This window comes from Typopeltis vanoorti, chromosome 5 (genome assembly GCF_054136105.1).
Source record: "Typopeltis vanoorti isolate ZY-2024b chromosome 5, IOZ_Tvanoo_1.0, whole genome shotgun sequence".
In the NCBI taxonomy this organism is placed as follows: Eukaryota; Metazoa; Arthropoda; class Arachnida; order Uropygi; family Thelyphonidae; genus Typopeltis; species Typopeltis vanoorti.
The window spans coordinates 164,960,290-164,986,300 of record NC_143553.1 but is presented as its reverse complement, the minus strand read 5'-3'; the positions used below and the strand labels follow the sequence as shown (position 1 = coordinate 164,986,300).

At 38.5% G+C, this 26,011-nt stretch overlaps 1 protein-coding gene across 4 annotated transcripts in view; it reads right to left on the bottom strand.

Annotated features, from left to right (window-relative positions):
• LOC150107025 (MFS-type transporter SLC18B1-like) overlaps positions 1–26,011 on the bottom strand; it is a 508,245-nt gene that overhangs the window by 120,672 nt on the left and 361,562 nt on the right. For 3 of the 4 annotated variants that reach the window (XM_090392899.1, XM_090392901.1, XM_090392900.1), the window contains exons 12-13: positions 24,661–24,735; positions 9,256–9,349 (exon numbers count right to left, since the gene is read on the bottom strand). In XM_090392899.1, coding sequence (XP_090249025.1) covers positions 9,256–9,349; positions 24,661–24,735 — 169 coding nt within the window. Of the gene's footprint in view, positions 1–9,255; positions 9,369–24,660; positions 24,736–26,011 lie in introns of all 4 variants that reach the window. The other variant, XR_016548342.1, reaches the window with a different exon arrangement.

Here is a 26,011-nt window from a genome sequence, read left to right as displayed (position 1 = left end):
TGACGACTCCTGATATGCTGATCGGTCGGTAATTTGCAACTGTAGTCTTGGATTCTCCTTTATGCAGTGAAACTATTATCCCCTTTTTTCACACCTTCAGGACTAAACCAGACCTGAGACTCAGATTAAACAACATGGTCAAGGGCACTGATAATTCCTTAGCCGCTTCACGCAAGACCCGTGCCGGTATACCATCCAATCCCACAGATGTGTTCACATTAAGGTTCTGTAATAGACTAGTCACCTCACTTCATTCATCACTATTCCTGTATAAACTAATGGTTCCTTTATTTTTTCAATGTCACCACCTGGATGATATGCTTTTGCAAAGTGCACGCTCAGTAACTCCACTATATCGACTGATTCAGTGACCTCCTTACCATCGTCATTCCTTAAAATCATTTTGCCGTGTACAGTTTTTTTCTTGCTTGCAGCATGTTGAAAGAACTGTTTGGGATTCTCTTTTGCTTGTATAGCTAGTTTCCTTTCATAATCCGCTTTTGCTTTTTTTACCACACTCGTTACCTTTCTGGCCTGCACTTTATACCGTTCGTGTGCCTGCAGGTCACCCCTTTGTTTAAATTCCCTCCACAGTTGTTTCTTTTTTTGCAGCTCAAGCTTAATGGTGTTATTCATCCATTTAATCCCTACTTGTTTTTCTATTAGGACTCTAGGTATACAATCAGCCATAACCTCCTGTAAATGCTCCTTGACTACTTCCCATGCTCTATTGACGTCCAGCCCTTGCAGTTGTACATGCCATGGCACTGATCCAAGCAATCTCCTAAGCTTGTCATACTTGCCAGCACGGTAATTCCACATATACCCTGTCTTAATCGAAAATTTGACACCTTTAGCCACCTCCCAGGTCAAGACCGTATGATCACTCTCACCAATAGGTGGCAACATGGTCATATTCATTATAGTCAAATTCTCAGATGCTAATACCAGGTCAAGCCACTCTCACACCCCTAGTATTTTCAATTACATGCTGTCTCAGATAGTTATCCCTTAATAATTGAATAAAATCCTTTTCCTTCCTCACATGTGTCCTCTGCTCCTTCCAATCAATATCACCACAGTTGAAATCCCCCATAATAATTACCCTCCTTCCACTCATTTCATCAATTTCCCTATGCATACTATCTCCACCATCTATTCCATCACCTGGTCTATAGCACCCAAATGTATATTTTTTTCTGCCAGTCTCAATCTCACACCAAATAGCCTCAAATGAGCTCCTTTCACTATCCTGCGATACAACTTCAGTTCTCCTTGGCTGCAGTTCATCAGCTATCATCAATAATACCCCTCCCCCCATTTCATTCTCTTTGTGCCTCCCAAACACATTATAACCTACACATTCTATCCCACTAGGTATATCATCTTCCGTCGGCCATGTTTCACTAATGCCAATAACCTGTGGCCAGAAAGAGCCAATCAAGGCCAAAAATTCTTCCTTCTTGTTCCTAATACTCCTGGCATTAGTATACATGAAATGCAGTGATCCCTTAGTCCTACCCCTATACTGATGCGTTATTCCAAATGACCCATTCTCATTTTTTGTTCTTAGTGCTGGCTCGGGTACATTATATACATTCTTACACTCATCTGTCTCACTGATGTCTGCATATCCATTTCCCCCCCCCCTTCTTGGTAGTTCTAGTTTCCCTGGTTTTGCACATCCATTTTCACTTCATTCAGCAACACTCTTTCCAGTCTCCGCACACCAAGTCCATTCAAATGCAGGCCATCCATCTTGTATAAGACCTTTTGCCCTTCAAACTCATTCCACACGTCCATGAATTCCACACCACACTGTCTGCATAACCTGCGCATAATGTCATTTGCGATTATGGCCCTCCTTCTAAACTCCTCTCTGTCATACTGCGGCAACAGACTAACCATTCTAACTCTGTCACTCTTTTCTTTTGCTACCTTTAACAATACTTTCAAGTCCTCTCTCATAAAAAATTTATCACCTTTCAATTCATTCGTACCTGCCACAATTATTAATTCTTTCACCCTCTGGTTTTGCACTCTAATACTCTCACTTACATCCTTAAATTTCGCACCTGGTAAGTACGATTTAGTTACACTGCCATCTATCACCCCTCTTAATAACAAGTCACCATACAACACTCTTTCCTTCATTTCAGAAACTCTCCCATTCTTACACTGTTTATTTACATTAGCCGAATCACTCTGGAAAGAGTTTTGCAGGTGCTCTAATTGCCGCTGCGCATTTTGTATCACTGCGCGCAACCTAGCGATCTCACTTCCTACAAATAATTCCTCATTATTTTTATCATGTAAACCATTTTCTCTCTCTGTATGGTTGCTTTCATTCTTTCTTAGATCATTGCTCTCATTGCCATCTTGTGCATCGCAATTCCCTATCAAGCCACTATTTTCACTCACATTCTGGCAATTCTGGTTTTCTTCAACTATAACTATCTCACAACCTGACACATACTTCAACACTTTGCTTACACTTTCTGCACATTCTCCCACCACTATCACTTTCAATCCAAATTCCAGCCTCATTCGGGAATGCATACATCCCACACACATCACATTGGACAAACTCTCTCACAGTATAGTTTTTGAACAATGGCATCGTATTTTTGGACGCCATTATCTTATGTCGCATTGGCGCCATATTCAAATCTATGAAACATAACATTAAATACTAAATTAAATAACGGAATTCACACCAAAATCCCACAGACACAACAAGCAACCAAAATTAGGCAATATTATGTTATGATTTTAACCTATATTCTAATTTTTACTCAAAATTGTACTTAACTTTCGGGAGCTCTCTGAAAACACAACCATCCGTCTGGCCCTCTAGCGGGCATGTTGATATAAAGATTATGGTATGAAGAATATGGTATGAAGGTTAGCAATAACAAGCCAAAGAAAATAGGTAGAAGCATTGAAAATATCAACTGCATTGTGAATGGAGAACCTATAGAACAAGTGAAACATTTAAGCTACTTAGGCACATTTCTTAGTGAAGATCGTAAATTAAACATGGAAGTAGACAATCAACAAAGCTGGTATGGTAGGAAGTCAACTGAATAAATTTATATGGAATAAGAGAGAAATTAGAAAAAACACTAAATTAGCTATATACATGACAGTGTTCAAACCAATTTTAACATATGAATCTGAGAGGTGGAGCAGAAGTAAAACATTTGATCAAAGACTAGAGACTGCAGATAAGAGAGTCCTTAGAAAGATTAACAGCATGAACAGATGGCATCAATGGCAATATCATATTAAAAACAAGGAATATTAGGAAAGAACTTGACAATGTCAGCATCCAGGAATGTGTTAGCAGACCTAATCTCAGGCTGTATTGTCACTTAAACAGAATGGGAGAGGAAAGATTATCAAAACAAGGGTTCTTTGCCAGGGTGGTAGGGAAAAGATCCAGAGAAGACCAAGATATAGGTGGACTGATGCAGTAAAAAGTGCCTCAGAAGATAGAAATATAAGATCTGATAGTGTTGGAGTTCTTGACCAGTATCAGACTGAATTGGGGGAAAATTGTAGATAGGAAGTCAGTAATGATGTAAATTTTTTATGTAGTACTATCATATCCTGTACACTCCTTGAGGGTACATGGCAGTCAGCTATTTGATGATGATGATAAAAATAATATATTTTACCTAAATCATAATTCTACCTAAATTATAATTAGAAATATAGTACTCTAGGATCTTAGCCTTAACGAACTGATGTTAAATTATTCATCAGACCACCACTATTGTTGTATTAAAAGTATTTATATGAATTTGTTTTATCACCATGTTATAAACAGGATATAACTTTGATGTAGTTTTTTTTTTCCAATAGAGGTCAGGCCAGTAGAATAATGGTTGATCAAGTCACTGTCACTTTGGTATACTGTTTGAAATGTAATGTAGCTTGTCTCTGTGTGTGTATATGTGTAACATCATCACGCAGGTGATGATGTTGAGAAGGTGGAAATGGCAGGAAAATAAAGTCATTATTACTGTTATTATTATTCTCCATGAAGTCACACTACCCATAGTGGGAGATCAACAGTAGTCAAAACAAAATCTATCATACCACTCCTTAAAATCATCTAAAGTCTATATGTTTCACCATCCTCTCATTCAATGTTTCTCCCACTCTCTATGCAAAAAAAATTCTTACCCTTTTACTCACCACCTCCTTTTGTAACTTCCAAAGATGACCCTTTGTCCTTATTTTCCTGTATTCTACAATATGAAAAATCTCCTCAGTGTTAATACAGTAATAACCCTTCAACAGCTTAAATGTCTTGATCATATCCTCCTCTTTGCCTTCTATCCACCAAACTCTGCAGTTCACATGTCCTCGGTCTATCTTTATAATCAACATTGTACTCTCTGATATCATTTATCATATTCATCTCTGAGGGTATGAGCAGCAGGTTCTCTGCATGGAGAGTGATTAGTGAGTGGAATGAAGTGCCTGAAAGTGTGGAGAGTTTGAGAACTGTTAATGAGTTCAAGGCAAGGCTCGATCTTTTGGCATAAGATAATACAGATCTCCAGCAAAGAGTCCTTTGACTTCATGGAGGTCAGGTGATGACGATGATAATAATAAAAATATAGCATCGATATCATAGGGTGATAATGCTCTGGTGTATCTGATCAAATATCATCAAGTATCTAATTAAAAACAGAAGCACAGGCATTATAAGTTACTCAAATGGAACAAAGCATTTTTATAATAAAGTTGGTTAAAAGAAGCAAAATTTTCAGCCATGTTACTTGGCTATTCTCATTGAAAACTAAGGTTTGCAGTGAAGGCTGCCATGAAATATTCCATTCTAGCTACCACGAAGACAGTCAGAATATAATAACAATGAATTTAAATATCATGACAACCATGTGTTGTACATCAGAAGACGAGCATGATCAATATTACCATTAGAATTCGTAAGAAATAAAGCACTTAATATATTATTATTATTATTATTATTATTATCCAGGCCTCCATGGAATTAAAAGACTCATCGTGGGAGGTCCTTCCTAAGAAACACAGTCTATCAAGACTCATCGAGGGAAGGTCCCTCCCATAAGGAACACAAAGTCTATCATATCACTCCTTAAACTCATTGATCGCTCTCACTCTCACCACTCCATCAGGCAATGCATTCCATGGTTCAACCACTCCTCACCCTCTTGCTCATGGTTTCCTTTCATAACTTCCAGAAATGGCCTCTTGTCATCACTCCTTCCCTCTGTTCAACCAAGCAAAAGAACTCCCCAGTGTCAACCCTGTAACCACCTTTCAACAGTTTAAAAGTCTCAATCATATCACCTCTCCTTCTTCTATCCACCAAACTCTGTAATCCACATACCCTCAACTGATCCTCATAACTAACATTGTACAGACCTGAAACTATTTTTGTTATCTGCCTTTGTACACTTTCCACAGTTAATTTATCCCCTTCAAATCCTGGGGGCCAAATCTGAGAACAATAGTCTAAGTATGGTCTGATCAGAGTCTTATACAATGGATGATAACCCTTTTATCTCTACAGGTCAGTGTCCTTCTCATTATTGCAGCAATCGTCTGTGTTACCTTCACCACCTGTGCAATATGTCCCCTAAATTTCAGGTTTCTGTCAAACATCAACCCCAGATCTCTTGTCTCCCCTACTTCCTCCAGTATAACTCCTATAGCGTCCCATCGATGTTTCCCAAACCTCAAGACCTTACATTTTGTGGATTAAAATGACACCTCCCATCATTTGCCCAGCTATCTTCTGGTTCCCATCTGCCATACGGCCGGGGGAGGGTAGCTATATGCTACCATTCTAGGGAGAGATGATTATGAGCAAGGTGGTTTCCCGTTGCCTGCCTTGCCCATCTATCAGGCTTATTCAAATCCTCTTGCAGGGCCACCACATCTGCACTATTACTAATAATCCTTCCCAGCTTTGCATCATCTGCAAACAACTGAATATCCCCTTGCAATCCACTGACAATGTCACTGATATAAAGGTTAAACAATATAGGTCCCAGTACTGAGCCCTGTGGGACGCCACTTGTAACCCTCTGCCTCCTGGAAACTGCTCCACTATACACAACTCTCTGATACCTATCAGACAGCCAATCCTGAATCCAGTTGACCAATCTGACATCCAGATCAATGTGCTGGAACTTAAATATTAGCTTATCATGTGGCACTCTGTGAAATGCCTTCGCTAAGTCTAAGAAAATGGTAGTATATGCCTTTCCCTCATCTAATGCTCTTGTAACTTTATTATAAAAGGCTAGCATATTGATAAAACAAGCACGCCCTCTCACAAATCCATGTTGACTCTCACAGATAACATTACCCTCATCTGCCCAATGTTGTATACTGTCCCTCACTACTTTCTCCAAGATCTTAACAACTACTGATGACACACAAGCTGGCCTATAATTAGACACTTCCAGTCTGTTACCACCCTTATGCAATGGCACTATCTTAATTTCCTTCCATTCCCAGGGCACCTTTGCCGAAGCCAGACTTTCATTGAAAAGCCAGGTTAAAGGCATCGTCAGTTCCCTAGCACATTCTCTCAAAACTCATGGTGAAATACCGTCCAGTCCCACAGCTTTATTGACATCCAGAGTACTCAGTATTTGAAACACACTCTCCTCCCGTACCTCTAAACCTCGAACCTGCCCTATCCTTATAGTATTAAAACTGACTCCTCCAGGATGAAATACTCCAATAAAGTGTTCACTGAACAATTTCACTATGTCCTCTGCATCAGTCACTCTATTCATATGGATTAAAAAAAAAACCCAGATTACTTAACAATCTTTGAGATATATTTAGTAATCCATATATTAAGTGCTATATTTTTTACGGATTCTAATGGTAATATTGATCATGCTCTCTTCTGATGTACAACACATGGTTGTCAAAATATTTAAATTCATTGTTATTGTATTCTGACTGTCTTCATGGTAGCTAGAATAGAATATTTCATTGCAGCCTTCAAGTGCAAACCTTAGTTTTCAATGAGAACAGCCAAGAAACATGGCTGAAAATTTTGCCTCTTTTAACCAACTTTATTATGTAAAGGCTTTGTACAAATTTTTGTATAAATTTAGAGGAGAAAGTTTTGCCTTGTGTACAAGGCTACTTCAAATTCATTGTCATGAGGAATGTGCATAGGTATTTATTAATGTTATTGAGAAAATCCATTGCTGGAAATTATTTTTTTTTATGGTAACTATGGATCAAAACCTTTAACTGCTAGTACAGGTATCTCATAATTTGTTGAAATCAAATGTCAGAATCTCGGGTTGCATCTCAAGTTGTCTGAGGTGTTACTAATAGTTTTCTAAGCATCAAGAGTACAGCTAGGAGGATGACATTTCTTGCTTAGTAAATGTAAACTTTTGAATATGTCGTGTCAGTAGCCATATCATAATCTGAAACAGATGACACTGTGTAGATTATTTATCAGAAGAGATTTGCTTCTGGATCAATGAGCCTAATTAAACTGAAGTGTATGTTTGAGTAGACAACAATGCCTAATTAAACTGAAGTGTATGTGTGAGTAGACAACAAGAATTACTTGTACTTCTTGTTGTCTACTCGAACATACACTTCAGTTTAATTAGGCTCATTGATCCACAAGCAAATCTCTTCTGATAAATCATCTACACGGTGTCATCTGTTTCAGATTATGATATGGATACTGACATGACATATTCAAAAGTTTACTTTTACTAAGTAAGAAATGTCATCCTCCTAGCTGTACTTTTGATGCTTAGAAAACTATTAGTAACACCTCAGACAACTTGAGATGCAACCTGAGATTCTGACATTTGATTTCAACAAATTATGAGATACCTGTACTAGTAGCTAAAGGTTTTGATCCATAGTTACCATAAAAAAAAGTTCCAGCAATGGATTTTCTCAATAATATTAATAAATACCTATGCACATTCCTCATGACAATGAATCTGAAGTAGCTTTGTACACAAGCCAAAACTTTCTCCTCTAAATTTATACAAAAATTAAATGAGCTCAGTTTTCTCTCTAAATAGAATGATAATCTTATCATAATAGTTATGAAGTGGTTGTTAGTGTCCCAGGGTATGATAGAAACTTATAAGTTATTAAAGAAATTCTATAAGATTGACACAAAAGAAATTTTCCAATACATGCCAAATAGGGAGAGAACAAATAGTAGTCACTCCTAGAAGTTGTGTAAGAGTGTGATTATTAAAGGTGAGTGGACTAGATTTTTTGCTTAGACAGTGATGAGTGAGTCGAATGAATTGTTAGAGGTAGTTGGGAGTGCTTTAACAGTGAATGCATTTAAGGAGAGGTATGATAAGTATTGTGTGAATAATGGTTAGCATGAGTCGCCCATGATGAGTCTTTTGACTCCATGGAGAAACCTGTATAATAATGATAATAATAATATAATAATGAAGCATGACAAAGGACATGTAGCATCAATACATGACAAAAAAGAATACCAAAGGAAACAACATATTATGGTAACACTCTGCAAATGTACCACTCTGCATCTGAAGAGACCTGACACAACAGTAAATTAAGAAATTAAATAAATTTCTGGATAAGTCCAGTCTTGGAAAAGAAATAACAGATGAAATTCATGTTGAACAGTTAACTTTTTCTCTGTAGCATGTTCACGATGAGTACTGTACAAGTTGATAATATGTCTGCTCTCCAACCAATAGGCTCCACCATGAATATGGATATTAGACAAATGTCTATGTGGTAGATGAATTTCATCACTTGGCAAGAGACTATCATTTCACTTATTGGAGGCCTGAAGCGGCTTGAAAAATAGTTTCACATTTAGAATATATAGGGTTTCCTAGATTACCTAATGCTCAGTCCACTCAGCCCAGTCTATTGTTCATTGTGGGTAGAATGCATATTAAAAAAAATGAAGGATACATTGACAAATAGTAAGGCTTATCTTACAATTTATTAATATGTTCTTCAACATCCAAGTAATCCTTTGAGCTATTTTGCCAACTTTTGCTATGTGTTCTCTGAACTTCAAATCTCTATTCACCATCACTCCCAACACTTTTTTTTATAAAAACAATTAGGAGAACCAGTATAAAATTTAAACTGCTGATTCAAACATATCCAACCATGGTTAAGTAATTGTGTACAGTGTATTTAAGGCATAATGATTAAGAACTATGATAAAATATGCTTCATATAAATGTAACTTACAACAAATAGAGAACATGCAGCCATTATGGTAGAAGCCCAAGGAAATGTCAAGAAATCACTTAAAAACCCTCCTAAAGTTGGACCAGCAACTTCACTGAAAAACAAATAACAGTCTATACTTTATAAATTAGTAATGCACATCAAATTATTTTGTAATTTAGAAAATTAAACAAAACAATTTTATAATGAGTATATATCTTCTTATATATATTGAATCCAATGACCTATTAAAGACTGTGTGTGTGGGGGGGCATGCAAGTCTTTCTGTGTTGAAAAATCCAAGCATCCAGAAGGCAAAACTCTTCATCTTCATATGTGATCTTCTAACACATGCTTGGATGAGCTCTTTTTATTGTACTAAACAGGAACAGAATAAGGTTTCATAATTAAGAATACTAGCTACCAGGTGTGCTATAATATTATTTTTCTAAGCCTCCACGGAGTCACAAGCCTCATCACAGGAGATGTTCTTTACATACTTTCCAGTCAGATATAGATGTTGACATAGCACAGCTGGAAGCACAACAGGACTTGCATCCTACAACTGGAAAAACATCCCAGTTCAATTCTCATTGCAAAGAGTGGAATCTTTATGCCGGCTTTTTCCCCCCCCCCCCTCAATTAAAGGTGAGTTAGCTGATCCATATGGAGCTAGCAGTAATCCCTTCTATTTTACTTGTTAATATGTTCTTCAACATCCAAGTAATCCTTTGAGCTATTTTGCCAACTTTTGCAACGTGTTCTCTGAACTTCAAATCTCTATTCACCATCACCCTCAAATCTCTAGTCTTATCAATTTCATATAATTCAGTACCATCAATATGATACAAAGTATGTCATCTTTTCATCTCAAAGTGAATAACCTTACATTCTTCAATATTAAATGACAACCCTTGTCCTTTTCCCACAATGCCAATTTATTTAAATCATCCTGCAGGATATCTACATCACCTTTATCAAGCATGCATCTCCAGTTTTGTATTGTTAGCAGACAACTAGACATCCTGTTCCTTAAATCATTCCCAATATCATTAATATACAAATTAAACAATAGTGATCCTAGTACAGACCACTGAGGCAAGCAATAGAACAGTTACCCTCTTTCACCTTCATTCCATTCCACCATACCAACCTCTGATGTCAATGCATCAGCCACCCCTAACTATGCAACCAGCTTTATATCCATCATTTGCTCCAATATATGTAACAGTTGAAATCAAAGGCCTTTGCAAAGTCTAGTAATGTGGTATAATCATTTCCTTTATCTGACTCCGCTATCATTTTTACTAACCTTTTACAAAGCCATGCCACCCACAGTATCATATCATATTCCTATCCATCCATTCCTGAATTTTACCTTGGACCAATTTTTCAAATACGTTAACCACTGTTCCTGAGATACTAATTGGTCTGAAATTTGCTACTTCCATCTTGGAGTCAAATTCATGTAATAATGATACTATCTTACCCTCTTTCCATACTCTTGGAACCTTACCAGAGATCAAACTTAAATTATACAAACTTTGTCAAGGACACTTTCAATTCTCTTGTATATTTTTGTAGCACACAGGCTAATATGCCATCCAGTCCCACTATAGTATTCATGTTGATATTTTTCAACATGGTAAGTAACTCCTGTTTGTTCACCTCAATTCCCACATCAGCAACTGTAAAATCTCTACGTTGATGATTCTCTACCTTGCAAAGTTTCTGTTTCTGTCACCTTCCTATCATAAGTATTGATTAAAGTCATTGTTTCATAGTCATTCTTCCTCTAACTCACAACAATAGTGACAAAAATCTTGTATTTAATTTGGCCTGCTTAGCTAATTTTCTGTCATAATCTGATTCAGCCTTTCTTACCATTTTATTCACCCTACTTGCCAGCATTTTGCACTACTCATTGGTATGCTGATCACATTTTACTTTATATTCCTTCTACAATGTTTTCTTTTTTTTTGAAGCTTCTGCTTTACATCTCTACTCATCCACTTAACCCCACTTCGTTTATCCTTCTGACCATGGGTATGCAATCTGATACAGCTTTTTTTCATGCAATCACAGATCACTTCCCATGCACTACTGACATGCTTCCCTTGTATCTCTTTAACCATGATGGCACTGCTCCATAAATCTGTCATAATTTGACTTGGAAAATGAATAGACATGCAGGAGTATCAAAGTGACGGGAACTTATGTGGAATTATAATGCAGGTGATTATAATAGTCTTCGACATCAACTTCGGGAAGTTTCATGGAGGGAGGAATTGGAAGGCCTGGATATCATTAATGCGTGGGAAATTGTGAAAGAATATTTGTTAGCAGCAATGGAAAGTTGTATACCATGAGTGAAGAAGAGGACACAATTTGGAGTAAAGTGGATGACAAACAATATTAAACAGGAATTGCATGTGAAAAAGAGGCTATGGAAGAGATATAAGGTGACAGGTGAAGAGAGGATGCATGAAGAATATAAGACACAGGCCAGAAGAGTGACTAGTGTGGTAAGGAAAGCGAAACTGGAATACGAGAGGAGATTGGCCCTAAGATCCAAAGAAAATCCTAGGGAATTTTTTAGCTATGTGGCTAGTAGGAGGAGAAATGACTGTGGAAGAATGATATTGTGGGATAAAAATGGAAATAGAGTAACTGATGCAGAGGACATAGTGGAATTGTTCAGTGAACACTTTATTGGAATATTTCACCCTAGAGGAGTCAGTTTTAATGCTAGAGGGATAGGGCTGGTTCGAGGTTTAGAGGTACAGGAGGAGAGTGTGTTTCAGATACTGAGTACTCTGGATGTCAGTAAAGCTTTGGGACTGGATGGTATTTCACCAAGAGTTTTGAGAGAATGTACTAGGGAACTGACAGTGCCTTTAACCTGGCTTTTCAATGAAAATCTGGCTTTGGCAAAGGTGCCCAGGGAATGGAAGGAAGGTAAGATAGTGCCATTGCATAAGGGTGGTAACAGGCTGGAAGTGTCTAATTATAGGCCAGTCTGTGTGTCATCAGTAGTTGTTAAGATCTTGGAGAAAGTAGTGAGGGACCGTATACAGCATTGGGCAGATGACGGTAATGTTATCTGCGAGAGTCAACATGGATTTGTGACAGGGCGCTCTTGTTTTAGAAATATGCTAGCCTTTTATAATAAAGTTACAAGAATATTAGATGAGGGAAAGGCATATACTGCAATTTTCTTAGACTTAGCAAAGGCATTTGACAGGGTGCCACATGATAAACTGATATTTAAGTCGGCACATGGGTCTGGATGTCAGACTGGTCAAGTGGATTCAGGATTGGCTGTCTGATAGGTATCAGAGAGTTGTGTATGGTGGAGCAGTTTCCAGGAGGCAGAGGGTTACAAGTGGGGTCCCACAGGGCTCAGTACTAGGACCTATATTGTTTAACCTTTATATCAGTGGATTGCAAGGGGATATTCAGTTGTTTGCAGATGATGCGAAGCTGGGAAGGATTATTAGTAATAGTGCAGATGTGGTAGCCCTGCAAGAGGATTTGAATAAGCTAGATAGATGGGCAAATGAATGGGTGTGTCAGTTTAATGCAGCAAAATGTAAGGTCTTGAGGTTTGGGAAACATCGATGGGATGCTGCATACTCTATGGGAGGAGTTATACTGAAGGAAGCAGGGGAGACAAGAAATCTTGGGTTGATGATCGATAGAAATCTGAAATTAGGGGGACATACTGCAAAGGTGGTGAAAGTAACTCAGAGGATTGCTGCAATAATGAGAAGGACACTGACCTACAGAGATAAAACAGTTATCATTCTGTTGTATAAGAACCTGATCAGACCACACTTGGACTATTGTTCTCAGATTTGGTCTCCAGGATTTGAAGGGGGATAAATTACTGTGGAAAGGATACAAAGACGGATGACAAAGATGGCTTCAGGACTGTACAAGGATAGTTATGAGGATCGGCTGAGGGAATGTGGACTGTAGAGTTTGGGGGATAGAAGAAGGAGAGGTGATATGACTGAGAGACTTTTAAACTGTTGAGAGGTGGTTACAGGGTTGACACTGGGGAGTTCTTTCGCTTGGTTGAACAGCAGGAAGCAGTGATGACAAGGGGCCATCCCTGGAAGTTACGAAAGGAAACTGTAAGCAAGAGGGTGAGGAGTGGATTCTTTGCATGGAGGGTCATTGAACCATGGAATGCATTGCCTGATGGAGTGGTGAGGGCGAGAACGGTCAATGAGTTTAAGGAGTGGTATGATAGACTTTGTGTTTCTTAGTGTGGACCTCTCCTCGATGAGTCTTGACAGCCTTTATGTTCTTAGGAAGGACCTCCCACGATGAGTCTTTTGACTCCATGGAGGCCTGAATAATAATAATAATAATAATAATAATAATAATTACCAGCTTAAAAGTTCAATATAAAGTTCAATAAAGGTAATCTGTATGTTGGCCAGGTATTACAGTCATGAGATGACATGGAGAGCAAGAATGATGAATGATATATAAAAAGAAATGTGTGAAGTTAAAAGAGTGCAGTTTGCTAATGTGTAGAATGAATTTGAAGGAAGAATTGAACTGTGTAAGAGTGATGGACTGCATTTGAATGGTCTGTGTGAGTTATTTGGAGATACTGCTGAGGGAGAATAATGAGTGCAGAGAATGAATTTGAGCAAGTGAGAAGAAATATGAAAGAGTGACAGAGTAAAGAAGGAGAGATTAAAGTGGTACTTATGAATGAAGAAGTGGGTAGCACGAATGTAGAGAATGCAAAAACAAGTATGCAAGACAAACAGGGAAAAGGCAAACTCATTGTGGATAGGAGACCATAGCATGAGAAAGGCCGATGCTCCGAGAGGATGTGAATGTGTGTAGACAAAAAGGGAAGGAGATGACTTGGGATCAAGAAAAAATAGTTGGATTTGAAGTAGGTTTCTAAGATGAATAAGGAAAAAGAAATAGCTCGAGTTAAGTAGGGATAAGTCATCAGCAAAACTTACTACAGATCTCGCAAAATGAGATGTTGTGTTTCTATACAAATATTAGAAGTGTAAGAAATAATGCAAATGAAATGGTTGCATTAATTGAGTCTGATCACACAAGAATTGTTGGAATATGTAAGACATAGTTGGATGAGGGTGATATCCTGACAGGAAAAGAGATGAAAGGGGATGATGTGTTTCGTGAAGATAGAAAGGGTAAAAAGGGGGGTGGAGTACTATTATTGATAGAAAAGAGTTATGTCCATACCAGGTGCAGATGCAATGGGGGTGGGTGGGGGAGAAATAGTGGTTTTGAGGCTGTATGGTGTGAGATAGAAGTGAATAGAATGAAATACTTTGTTGGATGTTGCTATAGACATGGTAATGTGTATGGTAGTGACCAGGAAATGTATAAGCAAATTAGCCAAGCAAAAGGTGAAAAAGGTGATCCTTATTTGCTGCTTGGATGCTATTTAAGAACTACCTAGTAGAGGCAATTTCTAAATGTATTCCATGGGTCAGAAGGTTAAATAAGGTAGGTATGAAATGGATGAATGAAGAGATTAAGCATGCAACAATACAGAAAAAAAAATGCATTATTGCAGCAAAATAATAGTAGTAATAATCAGTTCCATGAGGAATACAAAGAACAGGTAAGAAGGGTGACTCAGTTGTTAAGGGTAGCAAAAGTTCAGTATCAGCAGCAGTTGGCTAAAGAAGATAAAGAAAATCCTAGGGAGTTTTTTTGATATGTACCCAGTTAAAATTAAGAATGATTATGGTAGATGGCATTGAGTTTAACTAATGATATGCAGCTGTTTGCAGATGATGCAAAACTGGGGAGAGCAATGCAGAGTCAAGCGGATGTTATTGCCTTACAACAAGACTTGAATAGATTGCATGAATGGGCAGGTACATGGAACTGTTAGTTCAATGTTGCAAAGTGTAAGGTTCTGATATTTGGTAAGCAACGATGGGATGCAAAGTATACACTTGGTGAGGAAACTTTAAAGGAAGTAGAGGAGATGAGAGATCTAGGAGTGATGGTGGAAAGGAACTTGAAATTCAGGGGCCACACTGCACAAGTTGTGAAGATAATGGCAATGATGCAAAGGACCCTGACATGCAAAAATATAGAGGTTATGATGTCACTGTATAAGGATTATTGTTCACAGATTTGGTCACCAGGTTTTCATGGTGATGAGGATATGTTGGAAAGGGTCCAGAGAAAATTCACAAAGGTGGTCAGTAGTCTTTGGGATATGGAGTATGAGGACAGATTGAGAGAATATAAGTTGCAGAGCCTCGTGAATAGAGGCATATGATTGAGACATATAAGATAATTAGGGGTTGTTATTGAATCGACACGGAAGAGATTTTTCATAGAATGGGAGAAAGGGGTGGAACAAGAGGCCACTGCTGAAAACTGTATAAGGAGGATGTGAACAGAGCAGTAGGTTCTTTGCATTTATTCAACTTCCAAGGATGACCTGTTCTGCACCCTCAAGCTAAGTGCTGAAACATTTCCCTTTCAATCCTATAAAACCCTTTAAGTAATTAAATGTTTCTATCACAGCCACTCTTTTTTACCTGTCATCCAATTCTGAGGTCCACACAGCCTCAATCTATCCTCATATGGAACATTTCACAGACCATTCATCATCTTGGTTGCTTCTCTCTGAATCCTCTCTACCACTTCCTCATCACCATGAAACCCAGGAGACCAGACCCGAGCACAGTAATCTAGATGTGGACATATTAAAGGCCTTTTAAATGGGAATAACAACTTCCTTATCTCTATTTGTCAGTGAATTCTTCAACAGTTAAGTAATCTTTCTTATCAGCTACCTTAGTAATATGATCTCTAAACTTCAACTATCTGCCTACTACCACCCCCTAAATCCCTAGCTTTATCTATTTCCTGGAGTATGGTTCCATCAATGTGGTATGCAGCTTGTAATTGATTCATTTGAAAATGCATAACTTTACACTTTTCTACATGAAACTGATACCAGTTATATTTTGCCTATACTGACACCTATTTAAATCATCCTACTAGCTTTCCATATTACCTTGATTCACTAATTTCACTAATTACTCTACCTAATTTTGCATCATCATCATCAAACAACTGAATATTCCCTTTCAGGTTATATCCTGTATCATTTATGCACAAATGAAACAGTAGTGGGCCGAGAGCTGAACCTTTTGGCCCACCACTAGCAGCAGCTTTCACCTGGCTTCTGTTCCTCCATATACTACTTTTTGATGTCTGTCTAGCTTATCCACATAACCAATAATCATATCCATCCCCATTTGTTCTAATTTGTGTAACAGAGTTCCATGTGGTGTTCAGTTAAATGCATTTGCAAAATCCAGCAGACATCATGGTAGTTATTTCCTTTATCCAATTCAGTTAACACTCCAATATAAGAAGCTAGCAATTTCAATCCCAGAAATATCATCAAATGCCATCTTTTCGGACCCATAGATAAAAGAAAGGATGGAACGAACTTCCCACATCTCATGAAAGTGACCTGCGACACACCAACAAACACATCCAAATTTATAACGACAAGAAACAACAAGCTAAAGGACACTTGCCCCCAGTCGAGCATACAAGCTCGACCTGATTTAACCTTTGCCCAGAGAGAACAAAGATGCCAACTCCAAAGACAACTAGAAGAAAAACCAAAATGGAGACGACAGTTGGATGATAGACTACAAACAAACCAAACTTGTGCAAAAACCAAGTGATGCCACTAGTAGCCACCAAGGACACCTGTATAGGAAATGTGCAAGAACCTTGAGGTCAAATCCATGCCTCACAGAACCTTGCATATACACTTCACCAACATCCGTGGACTCAATTCCAACCTAAATAGCATCCACTACTATCTGCAGTCCACCAAACCCCCACCTACTCTTTTTAACAGAAATCTCACCTTCCCCCCAGCACTATTCATCTCAACCTTCCTAACTATACACTATTTAACTCCTTTTGACCCAAGGGTTCTGATGTCTGTGCATCAGAACTCCTTTTGACCCAAGGGTTTTGATGTCTGTGCATATATCCACTCTGACATACCCTGCCCGAGAGCACCTAACCTAGAATCACCCAACTTCAACCTTCTTTGGCTGAAGATATCCCTTCCCCCACTCAGTCAAATTCATCTGCTGTCTCTATCGCTCTCCTTATACCACCAATCACTCTGAGCTCTTTCATTTCGTCTCCTTAAAAGTTGATTTTCTCCAGTTCCACTCTCCTAACAGCAAAATCATCCTCCTGGGTGATTTTAACATCCATAATACCAATTGGCTATCCTCTTCCAGTTATACAGATCCTGCAGGCAGAGATGTTGAAACATTTACCATCAAAAACGACCTTACACAAATTGTTCAAAAACCGACCAGAATACCAGATAACCCAAACCACTACCCAAATACCCTAGATCTCTTCCTTACTAATGACCCCTCCAAATATGCAGTGAAAGTAGTGAGCCCCCTGGGTAATTCTGACCACAACCTTGTGCTCATCTCCTCCCCCATGCAACAATGCTTACACAGTCACTCCCACACAAGAGTGGTTTGGCATTATAACAGTGCTAATGGGACAGTCTCCGAGACTACTATGCTTCATTCCCATGGTTGGACTATTGTTTCCAGCCTTCCAGTCCAAACATATGCACTGAACGTATCACCAAATTAATCCTCACTGGCATGAAAACATACATTCCCCACACCACTCAGAACTGCCGTCCCCCTAACTAAACCCTGGTTCTCCAAAAGATGTGCCAAGGCTGTACAAATGAAAAATCAAGCATACCACAGCTAGCTCCCATCCTCCTTCAATGCCTATACTGAAGCCCGAAACAGATGCAAGAAAATTATCAATGCTTCTAAAACAGAATTTGAATGTGCAAAAAGCAGGAAGCTTGCAGCCTGTCCAAATGGCAGCCATGCCTTTTGGTCTCTTGGCAAGGCAATTGGTCATAGCTTTAGCCCTACACTATTCCCACCTCTATCATACTCAGATGGTTCAATTGCAACATCACCCATAGAAAAAAATAACCTCCTGGCTCCACACTTTGCCTCCAATGCCCTCCAGTCGTTCCAACTGCCCAACATACAATATCCCCTGTATCCTTTAGCCAAAAAGATATCATAAACCTGTTGTCTAAATAAGACACAAAAAAGTCTCCTGACGGCATTCCTCCAATTGTTCTGGTCTATGCACCAGAACTGACTCCTATCCTATGCCATCTGAACACACTCTTACTCCACTTGTATATCTATCCCAAAGCCTGGAAACTGGTCTATATCCAACCCATTCCTAAAAAAGGATGACAAATCACTGCCATCTAACTACTGCCCTGTCTCACTCACTTCAGTCCTATCTAAAGTGATGGAGAAAACCATCAATTCTCAACTCCTAATCTACCTTGAAAGTACCCAGCTATTAAGCGACCACCAGTATGGATTGCATCGAAGCCGATCAGCAGGAGATCTACTCTCATACATCACCCATCGCTGGACAAATGGTATGGAGAAATTCGGTGAATCCCAAATAGTTGCACTTGATATCTCTAAAACCTTTGACCGAGTCTGGCACAAAGGCTTACTAAGCAAACTCCCATCATCTGGACTGTCTCAGGACTTCTGCAGATGGATTGCCAGCTTCCTGTCTGGATGCACACTGTGTGTGATGGTAGATGGCTCCCTATCCTCTCACCATCCAACCATGCTGGGGTCCCACAAGGTTCGGTTCTTTTGCCAATCCTCTTCATTCTATATATCAATGACCTACTTCAGCTGACCTCTAACCCAATACACAGTTTTTCAGATGACAGCACATTACACTCCTCCCTTTCATTTGACAAACCCTACTCTACACAACTCACTTCAACCCACCACTGCCCTTAATTCCGACCTCCAAGCCACCAATGGGGCTCAGATAACCTCGTTAACTTCAACACTAGTAAAACCCAGTTCTGTCTTATTTCTCAGAAAAAAAGAACCATTTTCCACCAGCATTGTTTTTGATAACACTCAAATTCCCAAACAAGATGAGATTTCTCTTCTCGGAATTACCCTGACATAAGCCTCTCCAGGCATCAGCCTCTAAACAGGTGTTAACATTATACAAATCACAAATCTGCCCAGCTATCGAATAATGCTCTCACAATTGGAGTGGGGCTCCTAAAAGCTCCCTCAAAATGCATGACTCAATACAGAGGAGAGCAATTAGACTGATAAATGACCCATCTCTCAACAACTTGCTCCCCTCACTTTCACATAGATGCTTGGTCTCTGCAATTTGTATATTCTATAAATATTTCCATGGGAAATGTTCATCTGAAACAGCATCAATAATTCCCCCACTCTGTACTAAGCCCATTGGAACACACACACACAGCTGCCACCCAACATCCTTTCACAGTACACCTTGAAACCCACAGAACAAGTTTCTTTTCCCCCTCCTTCATACCTGCCACTGCAGTACTGTGGAACAGTCTTTCCCCTGACATATTTCCCAAGGAATACAACATACAGGTTTTTAAATCAAATGTAAACAAGTTTCTCCTTTCCCAACCCACTACCCATATATTGTACCAACGTACTATAGGTTAACCAGCCAACCTCTCGCATATGGGCCCAACATAAAAAAAAAGAATTACTAAGGCATGATTGACCCTCCACACAAAGCCATGTTTCCACTCATAGAGTATCACATTCCTATTCATCACATCCTGAATTCTCTTTCTGACCAATTTTTCCAGTACTTTTACAACCACTCCTGAGATACTGATTGGTCTATAATTTGCCTGTATTAGAAATTTTTTTATGCAAAGAATTTATTTTGTCCTCTTTCCACTTCCTTAGAACAGAGCTGAGATTTAAAGATCCTGGTCAGAGGCACTGTAAGTTTCATTGCACATTCCCTCAAAATGCAAGCTGATATCCCATATATTCCACAAGCCACATTCTAAGGATGTCTAATTCATCCACCTCCATTCCCACACGAGACCAATGCTGTGTCATATATATCACTGCATTAACCCCACTTGGATGATATATTCTCACAAAGTGGTCACTCAGTAACTCAATAGTTTTATCTGCTTTTATTCCCTTGTCACCATCAGCACTCATCAGTTATTCTTCCATAGTCATTCTTCGTCTTACTATTACTCAAAATCAGATTATGAGAAGAAACCTAGCTGAGCAGGCCAAGGGAAATCCCAGAGTTGTTTCACTATGTGATTGTGTCTTCCTTATCATACTGGTCACCAGTGGTGCACCCGTGGGGTGCACCAGTCCCAAAAAATGAAAAAGGAAAAAAACACTAGAAAATTTTTCAAAAATCTTTTCCTAATTAAAATTTATTTTTTTATTTATGTTATGTCGAGTCTCCTATTTCTATACTACTTATGAATTAGTGGTCACATAAGGTGGGAATACCCTATAGCTCTCAGGAATCACAACTGCTGTGAACGCAAGGCGAATGAGGTAGTGCTCGGGTGGACAGAGTGCTACTTCATTTGCCCGAGCTGGGCCAGAGGAGATCGTGGGTTTCATGTATTGGCGATCACTGCAGTTGCTCAGTCATAGGTCATATGCAATGTGTAGTGTCTATTCTCAAATAGTCTACTTAACTCTCCCCCCCCCCAAGATTAAATCCTGAGTTCACCACTGCTGGTCATCTTTCTTGCTTGACCCTTGTAATGTTCATGAGCTTGCTGGTCACCTTTCTCTTTATATATCCTCCACAGCATTTTCATTTTCTAAAGCTCATGCTTACTGATATTGCTCATTCATCTAACTCCTACCTAATTAACCCTCCTTACCTTTGGTATACAATTCAATATAGCTTCCTCTAGATACCCATTAACTATCTCCCATGCACTATTAACATCCTTCCCTTGCAGGGTTTTATGCCTGGGCACAGCTTAGCTTCCTCCTAAGCTTGTCATAATCATCTGCATTGTAATTCCACATATATCCATTCTTGACAGAATATTCCTTATTTTTTAATCTTCCAAGTCCAGACTGCATGATCACTTTCTTCAATTAGAAGCAATGTGCCCACTTTAGTTATGGACAGCTCTTCTGATCCTATAATCAGGTCTGACCTCATGCACCTCAAATCCCCTCCATCAAATGCTCCCTCAAGTAATTAACTCTCAGTAGGTATATAAATTCCATTTCCTTTCTGCTTTGTGTCTCCTCTCCTTCCAATCTATATCTTCATAGTTGAAGTTCCTCATAATAATCACTTGACCTGCATTCATTGCACTAATTCGCTGAAGCATATTAGCTATCATTAATAATATCATACCTCCTGTGCTATTTTCCTGTATTCTCCATGAAAATACAATACTAGATCTTGCTGATGCCTATAATTTTTGTCTGGGTAGAGCTGACCAATGTCAGAAACTCCTCTCCTTTATTTCTGATACTTCTGGCATTCATGTATAAGGAGGGGGGGGGGAGTCTGAAAAGCACTGATGAACACCTAGAACAAAAGTGATATTAAAGAAACTGATATTAACATCCAACCCCCATGGAGTCAGAGACTCATCGTGGGATAACTACAAGAAAGAACATATTCGTTCTTGTAGTTATATCAATTGCTTTAATATCGTTTTTGTTCTAGATGTTTATCAGAGCTTTTCAGACCCCCCGTACATGCATTTTAACATGATCTTGGACCCACAGTTACCCTCATATGTCATTATCAACACATGCCGATTTGAAACCTGTGAAACTGCATTTAGCATTGCATAATCGTTTCCACACACACATTTGTCTCAGGGATAACTTAACTGACACGTGACTGCATCCCCCCCCTGCCCAATACTTCTAGTTTCTATGATTTTGCACTGAAACCTGTGAAACTGCATTTAGCATTGCGTAATCATTTCCACACACACACACACACACGCACATTTGTATCAGGGATAACTTAACTGACACGTGACTGCATCCCACATCCCCCACCCACCCAATACTTCTAGTTTTTATGATTTTGCACTTCTAACCATTAACTGAACAACACTTCCACCAAACATCTAACTCCAAAACCATTCAAATGCAGTCCATAAAGCATATGAAAGTACTTTCATCACTTGCTAAAATTCGCAAACAAACACACATACTCAATTACACAGTCTAATGTAAGTAAAAAGTTATCAATAAAAATTATTAAAATTACTAATATTTACTAAAATAAAATGACTTTTATGTAAACCCACTATTACTACAATAGCCAATTATGTAATGTATTATATCTCACTATGGATATAGGCTATGAAAATAGCCTACAATTTCAGGTCACTCCTGACATTTTTATGAAATACTTTTCATAAAAATGTCAGGAGTTAAGGAGTCGTATGATAGACTATGTTTCCTTAGAGGGACCTCCCATGATGAGTCTTGATAGAATTTGTGTTTCCTAGGAAGGACCTCCCGCAATGAGTCTTTTGACTCCATGGAGGCCTTAATAATAATAAACTCTGAACAAGGAGGTCTTGGCTGCAATTTTCCTCCACTGATCAGGTCAAGAGTGACCTGAAATTTTTTTGCCATACTTGGCAAAAAAAGGGATGATATGGCAAGGAGTGAGTGAACTAAATCGCTTGGTTGGGTGGTGAAGAGTGAAAAAATGCAGCATGATAGATATGATTCTGTTGAATAATTGGGATGAGTCCACTGATTCCATGAGTATTATCATTATTCTTATGTAAAAAAAAATACACACACACACACACACACACACACACACAATGGACAAAACATTAGAGATATCTACCTAATAGTGTGTCCGTCCTCCTCTAGCATGAATAACAGCCTTCTCAAAGTATACTTCAAATGTATACTTCAAAGCTATACATAACAGCTTTGAAAGAAGATTTTAAAAAATGCCTCAATAACACAGTAGGTGACACATATTAAATCATTTTAATACTATAATTTAAATAGTGAAATATGGGTACAGTTCCTTAGTGAGGAAAAAAAAATTAGGCTAAATTATCTGGACTTAGAGAAGAGGCAAAGTAGTTTTGTTCCTGTACTCTGAGTCACTGACTTCACTAGATGCTGGAGGGTTGCTGGAGATAATTCCAGCCATGCCTGTTGCAACATTGTTCACAACTACGGTTGCCTTCGAGAATCCCCTAGGGTTCTTACCACTTGGGTGATAGAATGACACATCTGTCTTGCACCGATAATATGTCCATGATCAAAGTAGCTAAGATTGCCACATTTACGCATGTTCATCAATTGTGATACACCATGAGGAAGCCCCAATATCTGTCCATTTACCGTCTGCATTCAGTTTGAGTACGTTTCACTCTGTGTAGGGATGTCAGTGTCAGCTTCCCATCACCCCTATCTATATCCCTAATGTTTTGTCTATTGAGTGAATATACACTCAACTCTCACTATAGCAAATACTGTTATAACAAATTAGCTCAGCAAACCACTAAAACAAACTATTCAAATGGTTCTTACAAATTCACTATAGTGAGCATCAATTGTATGATTGTGAAACATATTATGAGCATCAAGAATGGACTTTTGTTACTTTCCACACATAGGGGAAAAGACAATTTTCATTACTTCAAAGCTATACATAACAGCTTTGAAAGAAGATTTTAAAAAATACCTCAATAACAGTAGGTGACACGTATTAAACCATTTTAATACTATAATTTAAATACTGAAATATGGGTTCAATTCCTTAGCGAGGAAAAAAAAAATAGACTAAATTATCTGGACTTAGTGAAGAGGCAAAGTAGTTTTGTTCCTGTAAAACAGATAAAATGGCTGAAAACACATATTTCACCAACACAATAAATAAGAACATCCTAATGTGATAGTTGAAAGATTACTATATGTAACAAGTAACTTTTTTTAAATGAAATAAACAAAAATCCACCAGCCTGGTTGACCAAGTGGTTAGCGTATCTGCTCTCCAGCCAAAAGACTGCAGGTTCGAATCCCACCATGGGCATGAATGTTTGTGATGGTCTGTGAAAATACTAGTGGTGGTGGTGGTAGATGGCGTAGATGATAAAAGTAGTTGCAGTTCGTTGTAGTTGGTGGATTGAGTGGTGGAGATGGAGAGTTGTGGAGCATGTGCCTTCCCTCTTTGGACTCCCTGAAGGTGTCACCTAATAATAATATTTTTGCTGGCAGAGCTGGCTAAGTGGTTAGCGTATCCACTCTCCAGCCAGAAGGCTGCGGGTTTGAATCCTGTGTGGGCATGGATGTTTGTGATTGTCTGTGAAAATACTAGTGGTGGGCAGTAGATAGCATTGCTGGTGGATTGCACGGTGGAGATAGCAAGTAGTAGAGTAAGCCCTCTCTCGATGAGTCTTTGGACTCCCTGGAGGTGTCACGTAATAATAAAAATCACTTATGATTAATTTTAATTTTTTTTCCTACTTACCCTAATGAATACATTGCATTCCACAATCCTGCAACCACACTATAGGTACCAATATCATCTTCCAATCCTCCAGCCCTTAAAAAAAAAAAAATAAATAAATAAAATATCTTGTATGTAGAAAGTTTTTTTTTATTATTATTATTTCCTGAGATGAGTATGCATTATTCTTGCAAAAATTATATTCATGTTTTCATTTATGTTTTATCAAAGCATAAACAAACAATAAACTTCACTTATTCTTTGCAAACTAAGCAACTGAATTAGCCACAAGTTTCTCTACATATCCGCTGCACTGACATAAAGCATGTCTTTTTAAGTAACGTATATTGCCTTATCATACATTAATTACTATTAATTGAATATATACTAATGCTAGAAGTATTCAAAATAAGGGGAATGAAACTGTTGCTTTGCTTGAGTTCATTCAGCCTAAAATTGTTGGTATAAGCGAGACATGGTGAGATGACGATGGCATCCTGACAGGAATAGAGATGAACGGATATGATATTTTTCATGAAGACAGACAGAGAAGAAAGGGAGGAGGAGTTAATGGTAGCAGATGAGTTGTGCCCATCTACATTGGATTTGCAAGGTGCAAATAGTGGCCACAGTTTTGAGGCAGTATAGTACAGAAGCAAACAGGATGAAATATTTAGTTGGTGTTGCTATAGACCTGGTAATATGGAGGGTAATGAGCAAATTGGCCTAGCTAGCAAGAAAAGAGTGATCATTATGGGCGACTTTAATTATGGTATACACTGGAATCAAGAGATTGCATCTGGGGGGGGTAAAGAAAATGAATTTTTGGAGTTTTTGAAAGACAATTACCCAGTAAGTAACAGAGGGTACACGAGGATCAAGAGTATTGGATTTGATCATCTTATCAGATGTGTTGTTATAAATGAGGTGTCAAATTTTCCACCAGTTGGTGAGAGGGACCACGAGGTGATCACTTGCAGGGTGACCAGTCATTTGAGGACATCTGTTAGAAAGGGATATATGTGGAATTATAAGATTGGTAATTATGAAAAGCTCAGGAAACAGCTTGCAATAATAAATTGGAAACAGGAACTGGATGGAAAGGATATCAATGCTGCTTGAGCCCTACCCAAGAACTATTTGGTGGAGGCAATATCAGAATGTATTCCAAAGGTTAAGAGGGTAAATAGAGCAGGTGTGAAATGGATGAATCAAGAGATAAGGTATGCAATCTGGAAGAAAAAGGTATTATGGAAGAAACACAAGATGAGTAGTTATAACAATCAGTTGCTTGAGAAGTAAAAAGAGCAGGCAAGGAAGGTGGACTCGCTTGATAAGGGTAGCAAAAGTGAGGTACGAGCAGCAGTTAGCT